At 40.0% G+C, this 12732-nt stretch overlaps 1 protein-coding gene across 4 annotated transcripts in view; it reads left to right on the plus strand.

Annotated features, from left to right (window-relative positions):
- Fam91a1 (family with sequence similarity 91, member A1) overlaps positions 1–12732 on the plus strand; it is a 51895-nt gene that overhangs the window by 14663 nt on the left and 24500 nt on the right. For all 4 annotated transcript variants that reach the window (XM_006520705.3, XM_006520704.3, XM_006520706.2 and 1 more), the window contains exons 3-14: positions 1177–1328; positions 2752–2809; positions 3628–3695; positions 4208–4321; positions 6025–6115; positions 6485–6547; positions 9423–9529; positions 9610–9648; positions 10093–10205; positions 10637–10752; positions 11946–12058; positions 12325–12411. In XM_006520705.3, the coding sequence (XP_006520768.1) occupies positions 1245–1328; positions 2752–2809; positions 3628–3695; positions 4208–4321; positions 6025–6115; positions 6485–6547; positions 9423–9529; positions 9610–9648; positions 10093–10205; positions 10637–10752; positions 11946–12058; positions 12325–12411 (1053 nt within the window). In that variant the 5' untranslated portion in view covers positions 1177–1244. The remainder of the gene's footprint in view (positions 1–1176; positions 1329–2751; positions 2810–3627; positions 3696–4207; positions 4322–6024; positions 6116–6484; positions 6548–9422; positions 9530–9609; positions 9649–10092; positions 10206–10636; positions 10753–11945; positions 12059–12324; positions 12412–12732) is intronic.

Raw genomic sequence — 12732 nt, forward strand, 5'->3', positions numbered from 1 at the left:
TAAGTTTTATTTTGTCACCATGACTTTCCGGAATTTTGTAACTTCAGTGAAAACTCCAGAATACGTGGAATAAATCTTAAGTATAGTTAGTTCTGGCATTAATTTTTTCCTCCCTCCATTTAAAGTACTTATTTTTTCTCAAACTAATTTGGTTGTTTTCTGTAATGATACGTGTTACTTTTAAGCATTAATACTCCGGAGAGTTCCTATACAGGCATTTTCCATTGAATTCCGAAAGCTTTTTAAATTTAAAAAACAACGTGGTAAGTAGCAAGGGAGATAGTTCAGTAAAGTGCATTCCATGTGGGCACCTGAATGCAGTATTCAGTGCCTACATTAAAAAGATAAATGTGGTCTCAGGCGTCTAATTTTTACCCTGGGTTAGTGGAGACAAGCAGATCCTGGTGGCTCCCTGACTAGTGTGCTCAGCCTAAGTGGTGAAGCCTAGATCTCATTAAGAAGTCCTGTCTGTCGGTAGAGGGTCTGTGAGGGGGATGAGCTCTGTGAGAAAGGACAGTTGGTGCTGAGCCTCACTGCCTAAGTTCAGTCCCTAGCAGCTACACAGTAACGAGAGAAAGCTAGTCTCTCAAGTTATTCTTTACTGCATATGCGTACACACATTTAAAATGAACGCGGTGAATATGCTGAGGAGTGATGGAGGAGGGCGGCCTCCTCCTCCACACGAATGGACAGACAAATAAAGAAGCCTGGTGGAAAAGGCCTGTGATTTCAGCTACTTGGGAGGCTGACTTGAGAGAATTCAAGTTCTGTTACAGCTTAGTGGTGGACACAGCCCTGGCTTCAATCCATAACTCAGAACAAAAGCAAAAACAAAATCAGAAAATGTTTAAAAGTTTCCCTTGAAAACTAGTCTGGTCTGGCTATCTTATGAAGTGATGTGATCAAGGGTGTAAGACTTACAGCTTATATATGTTGATTTTATACTGTTTCTTGTTTTAGTAAGAATTCTTCTCTCTATATGTCTTAATTTCGTCTCACTTATACTATGAAGACTCACATTTTTTTGTTTGAGATAAAGTTGTTGCTTTGTTCTAACAGTTGATTGTTCTTGTCTAGTTTGTATACTGTTTCAAAGATTAAAAGGTATGTATTTCAAGCTGTGTTTATGGTGAAGCTGTAAGAAACCTGAGAAAACGGGATCTTTTCCTATTGCAGTTAAACATGTCAAGAAAGATGAACGCAAGTACTATGAGGAGCTGCTCAAGTACAGTCGTGACCATCTCATGCTGTACCCTTACCACTTATCCGACATCATGGTCAAGGGCCTGAGGATAACCCCATTCTCATACTATGCTGGGATCATGGAGGTTAGTGTCTAGTGGGAGAGAACCATTAACTACCCGCTCGGAGCTATCGTTGATGTTGTCTATCCAGTTAATGTGTAAATGGAATGCTGCTCACGAGGTAGCTGATGCACATGTGTGCGTGAGCTTGCAATTACTGACGCTTTTGGGTTGTAAAGGTGTCTGCTGTATTCTTTGTCCTTGAAGGTGCTGTTTACCCTTTGTGCAGTTATGATACTAATCAGTTATTGTCACCAGCAGTTATCACAGCTTGTAATATGTAAGATTGAAAATGTGGGTTTCAGGCTTCAACAGTAAGATCAGGGAGACTAGTGTATTTAACTGTTCACCCCAAAAACACACGCCCAGTGTTGTATAGTTGCTGTACTTATTAACTTTTAACTTTATTCCAAAGCTAGTTTGTATTTGGTTCTTGTTGAGTAACATTAATAGTAATTCTACACTGTTCTGTTAAGTAAACTTTCTATAAAAATTGACATTAATATCTAGTATTTATTCACTGTTTATATTGGAGTCCTGCTATCTTGGGCTCTCTAGACACTGAAAGAGCAGAGAAAAGCATATACTCAAGAAAGCTAAGCCCCTGCGGTAGCAGGGGGACTCATACACTGCTAAGCACCTGCGGTAGCAGGGGCACAAGTATGCTGTGTGCTGTGCCCAGGGCCCTTGACTTCAAGCTCCCTTCTTTAGCTCTGGAAGCCACTTTTCTGTGGGCACTTGATAGACTGTGTTTTTGAAGTGCTCTGTTGCAGGTAGCTGATGAGGAAACGGGGTGGCAGGACGAGGTGGAGCTGCTCAGCCTCTTCCTCTTGTCTCAGATTCTTTTTCTGGTATCCACAGGGTTAGGATATTTATATTTTTTATAATATTTGCTAGCTTTCATTACAATTATATTCACATGCTCACTGTTCTGCAGGTTTTGTTTGTAAATGATTGTGTTGAAGACAGGTCTTATCCAACAATAAATAGTATTATTGGAGAAGATTGGTGCTGAAAAAGCCAGATCCTAAGTCTAATCTGATACTGAGATAGGAGCAAAGGCTTGGAAGTAATTAGAATCATTGTTGGTAGTGTGTATTTCAGATACATACCGATGGAGTTGACAGATCTCTCAGAGGAGGGATGAAGGATTGGCTATGAAGTTGAAAATCTAGAACTCTGCACTGCAATGGAGACTGACAGGGCAGCTCTCTGGGACTCACAGAGAGTTCTGAGAAACCCAGACCCCAAGTTTACCTTTCCTTTACTAGGTTGTTGCCATGGCTCAGTACCACAGTGGTGCATGCACATCTGGGGTGTCAGCTATGATCCACTGTTTCCCGAAATGATAATAAATGTTCTGTTCAGTGGTAGTAATGTATACATATACTCTTTTTTCATCTAAGGAAAGTTTCATTTCAAATTTTGTATTCTTTCTTTTTCAAAGGACATCATGAACAGTGAGAAAAGTTACGATTCATTGCCTAATTTTACTGCTGCTGACTGTGAGTATCCAGTTGTGAAGGAGTAACATTTAGATTTTTGTCTTTGTGTATAAATATATTAGGAATGTGTGTTTGTGGCCTGGAATATGTATCAATGAGTATTTTATTGCATAATAAAAATCAGATGTGAGATTGGGAAGAATTGGAGTCAGAAATTTAGGCCTAACCTTTATTCTAGAGCAGCAAATCTCCACCCATGGGTTGTAACCCATTTGGGATCAGATATTTACATAATGATTCATAATACTAGCAAAATTGCAGTTAAGAAGTAGAAACAAAATAATTGTATAGTCGGGTCCCACACCTGAGTGGCTTCATTACAGGGCTGCAGTGCTTGGAAGGTTGAGAGTAACTGCTCTAGCTACTGAGGTTCTGGCCGTTGTCTGAGCCGTGTGTCTGCTGATGGAAGGAGGGTGGCCTGTGCACAGGATCCTTACCTTACAGTAGCACGAGGAGTGCCACAAACATGGTCTGCTGTGTTTCACGTGCTTATCTAAGTGAAGTTTACAGTCCGCGTGTTGTGGAGCTCTGTGTCTAAGAAGCCTCTGCTGAAAAGCAGTTCTACTTCTCAAAACCGGGAGGGAGGACTTCTGCTTCTTTACCATGACCTCTTTAGCATTGTCAAAAGTGGCAAGTTCAGCTCATCTCTTCTGAAGTCGAGGTTTCATCAGCATTGTGTAACGAATTCTTTTTCATTTGATATTGATGGGCCAAATCAATCAATTATTAAAAAAATATAAATGGAATTTTTTTCCTAATGTCATTGAGCATAGTGTACTCACATTTCAAGACGTATTAAAGGAAAGACTTGCTTTCAGGTCTGCGACTTCTTGGCATAGGAAGGAACCAGTACATTGACCTGATGAATCAGTGCAGATCTTCAAAAGTAAGTTGTCCCCTTCACCTGACGGCCTCTTTGTCAGAACTGGGTTGTAACCAGAGTTTGATTAGAGTTCTAGGAGTAACAGACTCTAACAGGAACCAGTTAATGTGCGGATCACAGGAATGGTGAACAGATCTTCCGTGTTCACCAGGCTATGGCTTAAGCGATTAGTGAGTTATAGCTTACAATATTTATTTTTGGAAGTTAACTTTCCTTTGCTTGTCTTTTTATTTGGATAATGTAGCCCTAGAATTTATTTAATGAGTGAAATAAGTTCACATTTTCAACAACAGGTTTTTAACCTTTTGGGTTTTATTTGAACTGTTTCTGGACTGACATCTATGTTTAGTAATTTATGTTAAAATAAATTAAAGAATGATTCTAACTATATAACTAGTTAGCATTCTAGCTATGAAAATTTGAGGCGATGTAGCCTGTTTTAATGTCTTCTGTGATGATAGAAGACAGTGGTAATCTGAGTTGGCTTCAGGTCCTTAAGTGTTATATTTTTGCAGAAATTCTTCAGAAGGAAAACTGCCCGTGACCTTCTACCAATGAAGCCAGTGGAAATTGCCATCGAGGCGTGGTGGGTGGTGCAGGCTGGCTATATCACAGAAGATGACATCAAGGTAGAGATCCTTATAGGCCAAAACCTGAGGAAAAAGAAAAATTAAAACCAGAATTTCTGTTTTTTTAACTTAAAGTTTTTCATTATATTGCATAATGTTTTCAAAAGTAACTGTTGCATGTAGTTTTGTCCGCACTGCTCAGTGTTCCTGACTGGACGCATGCACATACCCACCCGGGAGCTATCTTAGATCCATGGATGAAACACACACACATACTTGCTTATTTTTAATATGCTCAATAGCCCACCCGCCCGGCATTTGTAAGCCTCTCATGGCTAACATGCCCTTATTCCACTCCCAGCTCAGCAGCACCTCTAAGTCTGCCCTCAGCTTAGTTGCTCACTTACCTTCTGTGAAGCCCATTGGTCTTGCCGCCCCAGATGCTTTCGGGCCACTTTCCTTTTCTGCCTACATTTTGGAAGAGCTCCCTTGTAGCTCTGAGTAGTCTGTCTCCCAGGTATCTCTATTCTCTTCCTCTCTCCTAGCCTTCGGGAACCTGGAAGTCCTCACTCTTTCTTTTCTCCCAGTCATTGGCCACTGGCATCATGTTGATAGATCAAAAGCCAATGGGGGCGAGGACCTTCAGAGTCAGTAAACAGATTCCTGATCAAAGCATCAGAACAACTCCCTACAAGTAACATGAGATTTTCCTGTAGAAAATCAAGCTCATTGAAATGATCCCAATAGGTTAGTAGGTGGAATTTACCAGACCCTTTTAATGGTGCAGGAGACATGATTTGGTTTATGTATAGTAATCTGGGGTCTTAATTAGTGGTCTCAGTATACAGTGATATGATGTCACACTTAGTATCCATAATATGTGTGTAACATTCTATAAACATGGCTAACATTTCTGAGCACTGACTGTGTGTACATGTGCCATGCACTAACATAACTACGTTAAGAGTCATGACAACCTTTGCACCCAGTTCACAGATAAGGAAAGTGAGCGCACACAACAGTTAACTAAATAACTCAAGCTATAATGAGAGGTCCAAGAATGATAGATACTCAGGCAGTTGTTTGGAATCTGTAGTCCAGTCACTGTTGAATTACACTGAATCAGGGTAGGTGCCCTGATGGAAACAGTCACGGTCAAGAGCAGTGATGTCTCCAGAAGTTGATCCACACCACACACATTTTGAAAGGATGGTGATTGAAGAAAGAGTACGGTACTCTGTGGGCCTAGAGACCAAGGCATATCTGTATGTGGTTGAAGGGATGTGTGGCCTTTCCATCTTTCGATTATTTAGTTTTGTCTGTATTTCTTCTGGAGGGCATTTTAAGGTAGGAGGCCTTAGAAATTTGCTTCACTCTAAGCTGTTCCTTAGGGTGCTGCCAGACTGTCGTAATTTCACCATTGTGCATGTGGAGTTTTTCTCAGTAGGCGTTTGATAAGAATGATTTGGATTCCTGTATCTGGTTACATTGCATTGGTGTTTATCCGTGGGCATCACTGCTAGCCAACAGATGATGATAGTTATGGTGGGTTTGCTATCTAAACTGTGGGCATTATAATTTGGCAATTGAGGGGATAGTTATGTGCATAGTCTTATTGTCTAAATTCTAAGGTAATAAGTGGCAAGGGTAAGGTTCATTCCATGTGTATTTTTACTTATGGATTCCAATGTGAATACATCTTAGGAGTCTTACAAATTGGTTAATTAGGACAGACTTAATTGAACATATATTCTCTTTCTTAGATATGCACTTTTCCTGAGAAAGGCGCCATTGATAAGATCATCGACTCAGGTCCTCAGCTCTCTGGGTCACTAGATTACAATGTCGTACACAGTAAGTGCTTAGTACACATGGTCACAGTCATTCAAAACTTGTTTTAAACAGTTGATAATTAATATTAATTACTGGTCCCAATTGAGTCTTATTTCTTAAGTCATGCTACTTGAAATGTGATCTTAGTCTTTTATTTTTTGGTGTAGATGTAATTAAAAACCTACACAACTGGTTGCTAAGAGATTTGTAGTTCTGAAAATATCTAGGAAATAAATATTTAGAAAATGTAGTTATTTTTCTATATGATTTTCTTTTCTTTATGTAGCATTCAGTTGGAAGGCTTCACAGGAGGCTAGCAGTCAGGCTGTTAGAAGAAAAACTGTCTGTCCTATGGTGTTTCTTCTAACCTAGGTGCTTTTGTCTTTGTAGGTTTGTATAACAAAGGCTTTATTTATCTGGATGTGCCCATATCAGATGACAGTTGTATAGCTGGTAAGTCTGCACTGACAGTTTGCACTGTATTTTGAATGACTGCTTGAAGTTAAATGCTATGTACCAGCCTAATAAAGTTGACACAAACCTTTCTGTAATTTTAGATATTAAGATTTTATTTAAAGAGAGCATTTCTATTTTTACACTCAACTTGTAGTTTTATTATTATTTATTACTATTTCACTTTCTGTTATTTGATATATATGCTATATTAAAATAGTAGAACTTCAGGATAAATGTCCTACAATTACAAATGAAATCACCTTTTTAATTTTTAAATTTTATAAAAGTACTAACTTACAGTTAGTTGTTTATAGTAAATATCTTTTCTGGTGTTATTTAGCTACTGTAGTTATTTATGATGTTAAAATCATAATGAAACAGTATGTGTGAAAAAGAGTATAAAGGGTCAAATTCCCAGGAGTGACTAGATGTTGAGAAACAGGTAGTGGGTGGCTGATTCCAGAAATACTTCCTCTTGTCAGTGTTGTTTCTTGACAAGTCTTGGCACTGTAGCAAGTCTCCACTTTTTCTTGAGTAGCATATGTTAGTGAGATTTGTCCCTAACCCAGTGATCCATTGTGGGCCATATGCTTCTGTGAACTCTGTTTTAAGTTTAGAAAGACAGTTAAAAAAGAAGCAAAACAGTCACTTATCTAATCTAGGTTTGAAGTTGGTGATGTAGAACAATAGGTTTAAATTTGCAGACCATTAACGGGAAATGAGTCCTTGGGGACAGAAATTGTGGTAGTGGTTTCTTCACTTTTGGGAATTTGCAAGATTTATTCTAGTCCCCATTCTTATCTGATTCTTATCTTAGCTGACTTAACTCATTTGAAATTTACTCAAAAGTTGGATTAGATTGGATTTATTCATTTCAGTCTGTTTTAACTGCTATTTGAACACCTCTTTGTTTTGAGGTTCTAATGTAGCCCAAGATCACCTCTCTTTCCCTCCTGTACTTTTTTTTTTTTTTTTTTCTCAAAAAGAAGACCCTGTCTCATAGCAGGTGTCCTGGTCTTTTGACTCTTACAGTCTTTTTTTTCTATATGTGTGTTTTACTGCTCCAGTGTCTATATTTTCCTTTATTTCTTTAAAAAGTACTTAAAGATTTTCATTGGAGAATTATATAATATACATACACACAAAATTCTAAATAATTTGCAGTCTGTCTGAAACATGTTTTTATATTTGAGATGAAATAATGCTTTTATTGTATTTGGCTGACCAGTATCTTTTATTTCAGAAAGTGTTTTTATTATTATGTATTTACATGTACACGTGTATGTACTACAGTATATGTACCTAGAGCTGGAGTTGCAAGAACAACCATGTTCTCAACCACTGAGCCATCTCTCCAGCCCAGTGGCCAGGGTCTTAGAAGGACAAATGCACAGCTGGCTTCTGACCCATAGCTTAAGCTGGATTTTACTAAATACTTTATGTTAATTTAATACACATTAGAAACTGATTTTATATTTCTGTAAGTTTTCTCATGTTATTATCCAGATATAAATTATATGTTGAAATGTCTAACTTCTTAGGACCTTAGTATCACCAAGGAAGGGATAATTGTAATACTGTACAACTTGTACGGCTAAAAGATGAAGTGGTGAATGCATTGTATTTGGCAGGTGTTCAGCACCTAGCAAGTATTCATTCAGGAAATGCTTGGACACAGCAGTACTGTAGCATAAGTTTTAACTTGTTAGGTAGGGAATTGCTAAAACATTTCTTTTTTCTTTTCTTTTTTTTTTAAAGATGTATATATTTATTTTATGTATGTGAATATACTGTTGCTGTCTTCAGACACACCAGAAGAGGGCATCAGATCCCATTACAGATGGTTGTGAGCCACCATGTCGTTGCTGGGAATTGAACTCAGGACCTCTGAAGTAGTAGTCAGTGCCCTTAACTGCTGAGCCATCTTTCCAGCCCTGCTAAACATTTCTAAAAAGGAACCCTTAGTTTTTATTACTGGAAAAAATGTAGTGGCCTGTGCTCTCCACTTTTCTGTGAGATTTCATTTTTTTACATTTTCCTTTGTGTATATGAGTGCATATGTTCCATGGACATGTTGTGTTTGTGTGAAAGGAAGTCATAGGGCGCCTTTCAGGAGTCTAATTCTCTCTGCCATGTGGGTGACTGAGTGTGGGTTGTTGGGCTTGCCATCCATCCAGTGCTGTTTTGCTGGCTCTTTCCCAGGATGTTTTGAAGGGATGCGTACACATGGAAGAATGTGAACAAAAGCACACGCCTTCTTTACTGTACTAGGCAGAGTTTGCTGCTAAATCAGATGAAAGCATTTGGACAAAACAGAGAGAGAGAGAGAGAGAGAGAGAGAGAGAGAGAGAGCTTGAATATGAATGGACACTCTACCACAGTGGCTGCTGTGTGCTGGTCTTGACCTTTGGCCCCTTAGTGACCTCTGCGGACTTGTTTCTTCTCAGGGTGAACTAGAGATGGGGGAGGCAGCCAACCTTCCTCCACTTGTTCCCAAGGCGTCTGTTAACTCTCTGACAGTCAGTCTTCCTTCTGCTGCACATTTTCTTGGCCTATAGGCATCAAAAGCACCGCTCTCTCAACCCTTCTGAGGCTCAGCCCCGCTCGTGTCTTTTCACTAAGGCTGAACGGTCTAGTATTCTCTTTGCCTCAGTAATTGAGAGTTCCTTGTGAACCTTCAGACAGCTCTGTGTAGGTGATGTTGTGTGGGCCTTAATTGTGGGAACTTCTGAAAGGTTGCTATGGAGTGGATGAATTGCATAGAAGCTGTATTCAATTTCTGAAAGATTTCTCTTTTTGCACAGGCATTTGAGTTACACTCTGTTGTTTTATGAAACCCAGTGCTGAGAAAAGTCCGTTTTGTTTATTTCAGTCCCCCCTCTGGAAGGCTTTGTAATGAATCGGGTACAAGGTGATTATTTTGAAACCCTACTCTATAAGATATTTGTGTCTATAGATGAACACACTAATGTTGCAGAGGTAAGTGTGGCAAAAACATTCTTGAGAGGACTTACTGATAATTCTGAGATGGAACGGTAATTTTCACTTTTGTTTTCTAGCTTGCAAATGTCCTTGAGATAGACTTATCGCTGGTGAAGGTATGTTTTTGTTTTTGTTTTTTTTTTTTTTAACCCGTTGTAATGTGAGTACTGGGTGGATTTTGCTAGTTGATTTTCATCTTGATACATTACTTACTGATTCTTATTGGCTGCTTGAGGGAGTCTGCATGGTAGAGGGATGGTTGCAGAGCGAGAAAGGGCAAGGTGGAAGCCCTTAGTCTGTTTTCCACCAGGTGGGATGAAATAGAGCACTCACATGAATGTGGGCACCGAGAAGCAGCCTGGTCAGTATCTTGTTAAAGCTGTAACTCCAGCCTCCTTAGTAGAGGATCTAGGGACCGCAGTCCTGGCTCAGACTGTTCTGTGGGCACGGTACAGGAGGAACTCTGGCACATCACCAGAGGCTTAGTTTTGGAAGGTAATTTTTTCCTTCAAATAATCTGATGTCTGTTTTAATGCTAATTTTCCTTCTGTTCCTTTCAGAATGCTGTTTCAATGTATTGCCGATTGGGCTTTGCCCATAAGAAGGGACAAGTGATAAATTTGGATCAACTTCATTCGTCATGGAAGAATGTTCCATCTGTGAATAGACTAAAGTAATTCATTTGTCCTTTATGACAGTTTCCTTTTGAAAAGAATTTTTACATGCAGAAAGGTTTTTTTGTTTTTGTTTTTATTTTTATTAATTTACTCTGCCAATTGAGGTGAATCCTGTATACTAGTGCCTCAGTCATCTGGGTATGATGGATCTTCTGTATAATCTGATGGAGAGCAAGAACTCGTTGTTTAGGAAAAAAGCGCATACACTATTTTATAAACTTAAGAAATGAGAAGAACGTGTGCCTGGGTTTTAGTCACAGTGCTCTTTATGGCCAGAGCAGATTGAGAACTCGTCTCAGTCTCAGATGTGTGCATTGGCTTATGTTCGGGTGGATTGTTCACAGTTGCAAGTACCAACTTCAGTAGCTGTGTTCACGTGAGATCATTTATGTGCTTTTAAAAACATGAATGTATTTTTCATTAATAGGAGCACATTAGACCCACAAAAGATGCTCTTATCGTGGGATGGCGGGGAGAGTAGGAGTCCCGTGCAAGAAGCCTCTTCTGCTACTGACACAGACACAAATAGTCAAGAGGATCCAGGTCAGCAGCCGCTCACCTCAGTGTGCTTTACAGTCTGTCTGTCGGTGCGCCCTATGTCCAGACACAGCCCTGCATCTCCTTTATAGCTCTGCTTTTGGCTTCCTATGTGGTGTGCAGTCTGAGTCCTTACCAGTGTTGTGAACACCGAAGGTATAGGACAAATAAGAACGTGGCATTTACTGTCAGGAAGTTAAGTTGAGGGAGGAAGGGATGGAGTATAGCCCCCCAACATAAATAGTCGTAGTGTCTGGGGCTGCAAAAATAAACAAAGTCCCAACCTTTGCCTTCAGGAATAGGATGTGGTTAGAGCGGCTGTGAATTCACTGGTCACACAGGAAAGGCCATGTTAGCCAGAGAGAGAGTGCCAGCTAAGGCCAAAGGGAGACGCTGAGGGTACTCGGAGCCTGGGCTGGCCTTTCTCCTGTTCTGCCTGTCACCTGGGCCACACACTCAGGAACATAAGCCTGTTGGTAGTGCTTATTGAGCTGATGATTACCAAGGATGTTTGTTTATGGTTTTCAAGGAAATTAACTGTGCTTGTAGGCTTTTCTCTTGCTCTGATAAAACACCAAGACCAAAAGCAACTTGAGGAGGAAAAGGGTTTATTTGAGCTTCCAGCTCACAGCCCGTTGTGAAGGGAAGCCAAGACAGAAACAAGCAGGAGTTCAGGCAAAGGCCCCTGAGGAGTGCTGCTCACTGGTTTGCTCCCCAGGCTCCAGCTCTTTCTCATACTTCCCAGGACCATCTGCACAGAGCTGGGCCCTCCCACATCAATCAGTAGTCAAGAAAATGCCCCACTTATGTGCCTTCAGGCTAGTGTCTCAGAGATATTTTCTCAATTGAGATTCTCCCTTCTTCAGTGATCCTGGCTTGTATCAGTTTGATTTGACAAACTAGCGCAAGAACACAAATCTAAATGTCTTAAAAAAAAAAAAAAGAAAGAAAGAAATGGTACATATCTGTAATCTTTGTACCAGGGAGCTAGATGCAGGAGGATTGGAATTCAAGGCCAGTCCTTGCTACATAGTGAGACCCTGATGCAAAATACTTGAATATCTTAAGACTATGGTATTGGTTATATTTAATTAAGTTTGTTTGGCTGTTCAGATAAAGCTGAAGCAAAAACTTAGTTCAGAAGATAAGCAAAGAAGGCTTTCATTGACTTGATTCCATATTTCATTTTTTTCTTTCAGCTGACACGGCCAGTGTGAGCAGTTTGAGTCTGTCCACTGGGTACACAAAGCGAATTGCATTCCTGTTTGACTCCACTCTGACTGCATTCTTAATGATGGGAAACCTTTCACCGGTGAGTGGTATGCTGTGGGTGTAACGAGGTTTCAGTAAAGATAAGATATAAAGTCATTTGCTGCTGTGCAAATGTCTTTAAGATTAGAACAGGTCCTGAAAGCAGCCAGCTGTGTTACATTCCTGTGAGCAGTGTGAGTGTCCAATGAGGAGTGAAGCACACGCTCACGTTGCCTGTCCTTCAGTTTTAATGTAGTAGAAGCATAGTAAATGTTGTTAGCATAAAAAAAGGAAAAGCAGAGTTTAATAATGTGCTTCTTTTTGCAGAACTTGAAAAGCCACGCAGTCACCATGTTTGAAGTAGGCAAACTCTCAGATGAGTCTCTGGACAGCTTCCTTATAGAATTAGAGAAGGTGAGTGCCCTGGGCTGCCCGTCTGGGACCTTTCCTACTGCACACCAGGGCGGCTCTCCAGTGTACATGCTCCTTGTCCTGGAGCTTGGGATATTCCTGCTGCTTCCTGTCTCTGCTCTACCCCATCTTCTCCTGTGGAGCTCTTTAGACGTCAGCACAGTGAAGGAGTGAATGAGTTCTGTGATTTGTAAGGTGACATGACTAACTTCTAATATGATTTGATATGCTGAGAAACAGGGTAGAGATATTTTAGCCCGTGTACTGTCTATAATCTTTTCTATCTAGCCTTTTATTATTTTTAATTTGATAGGACTGAGGTAA

Source organism: Mus musculus, chromosome 15 (genome assembly GCF_000001635.26).
Source record: "Mus musculus strain C57BL/6J chromosome 15, GRCm38.p6 C57BL/6J".
NCBI lineage: Eukaryota > Metazoa > Chordata > Mammalia > Rodentia > Muridae > Mus > Mus musculus.